Genomic DNA, 1150 nt, shown 5'->3' on the forward strand with positions numbered 1-1150 from the left:
CCTGGGCAAGTTAACAGCTCATCTCAAAACGAATAAAGTGCTGGGGGTGTAGCTCAGTGAGAAGGCCCTATGTTCAATCCCCAGAACGGAAAAAGGGGGGTGGGGCCGGGGTGTAATGACACTGGTAGATTCAGGGGCCACATGATCCTGGCGGCTAGAGCGACCTGGCCTGGGTCCCCAGGACAACAGAGTGGCTGAACCCCAGCCCCCTAAGGGACCTAAGTCTAGGGTGGGGGCAGAGAAGACTGAGGATACTGGTGCCAGGAGGAAAACACAGGAAGGAGGGTCACTGGCCACTTCCATAATGGGGCCGACATGCCCGGGGGCACATAGCTGGTCGTGATGCCCCATCTCCCTCCAGCGGGCTGAGGGAGGATAGCATGTCTGTCCTACATCTGTCTGTCCAGAACTCCCTAAGGAAGCACAATTCAGACAGTTTGGGTTTTTGCTTGTTTGTTTGTTTGTTTGTTGAGACAGGGTCTCACTTTGCGTAGGTCAGGCTGGCCTTGAACTCTATCACTCTGAACTTGCAGCAACCCTCCTGCCTCAGCCTCTCAGGTGCAGGGCCTATCCCTCCCAGCTCACGAAGGCTCTATTTGGCTGCCTCCTGGAACAGGAACCTCATTTACCCCCTCTGCCCTGCAGACTATAGGAGCTCAGAAAGGGACCACAGCACCCCAGGGCCACCTCCCTGGAGGCCTTACCGACCATCCACAGCATCCACCACACGTCCTGAGATCTCCATCTCCCAGAGCGAGCTCAGCATACGCTGGCGGCGGCCAGGCCTGCGGGCCAGGCTGATGACAAAGACCTGGAGGGCAGGGGCTGGCTGCAGGGGAGGGGAGGGGAGTGCCCATCCACCCCGGCCCAGTCCCACAGGTTGTGGCGCTCACCTCATCAAACCCCATTTTGCTGGGCCTCTTCGGAGGGCAAGACACATGAGCAGAAGCCTGCATGGGAGGTCCGTCCACTGCAAAGGGAGGCCCTCCCATGAGTCCCAGCCCCTCAACCCTGATTTGGCTCCCTCAGCAGAATGCTGGGGCCCAAGAAAGAAACACTAGTCCATTGGGGCTGGTGAGATGGCTCAAAAGCACCTACTGAGAACAAGCTTAGCAAAGCACAGGGACCGCGGTTCAATCCCCAGCACCAC

The 1150-nt window shown here is 58.3% G+C and overlaps 1 protein-coding gene across 2 annotated transcripts in view; it reads right to left on the reverse strand.

Annotated features, from left to right (window-relative positions):
• The window catches only part of Cercam (cerebral endothelial cell adhesion molecule), an 18688-nt gene that overhangs the window by 9580 nt on the left and 7958 nt on the right, over positions 1-1150 (reverse strand). For both annotated transcript variants that reach the window (XM_004640480.2, XM_023700316.1), the window contains 2 exons: positions 894-970; positions 705-811 (listed from right to left, as the gene is read on the reverse strand). In XM_004640480.2, the coding sequence (XP_004640537.1) occupies positions 705-811; positions 894-970 (184 nt within the window). The remainder of the gene's footprint in view (positions 1-704; positions 812-893; positions 971-1150) is intronic.

This window comes from Octodon degus, unplaced genomic scaffold (assembly GCF_000260255.1).
Source record: "Octodon degus isolate 3935 unplaced genomic scaffold, OctDeg1.0 scaffold00123, whole genome shotgun sequence".
Classification (NCBI taxonomy): Eukaryota; Metazoa; Chordata; class Mammalia; order Rodentia; family Octodontidae; genus Octodon; species Octodon degus.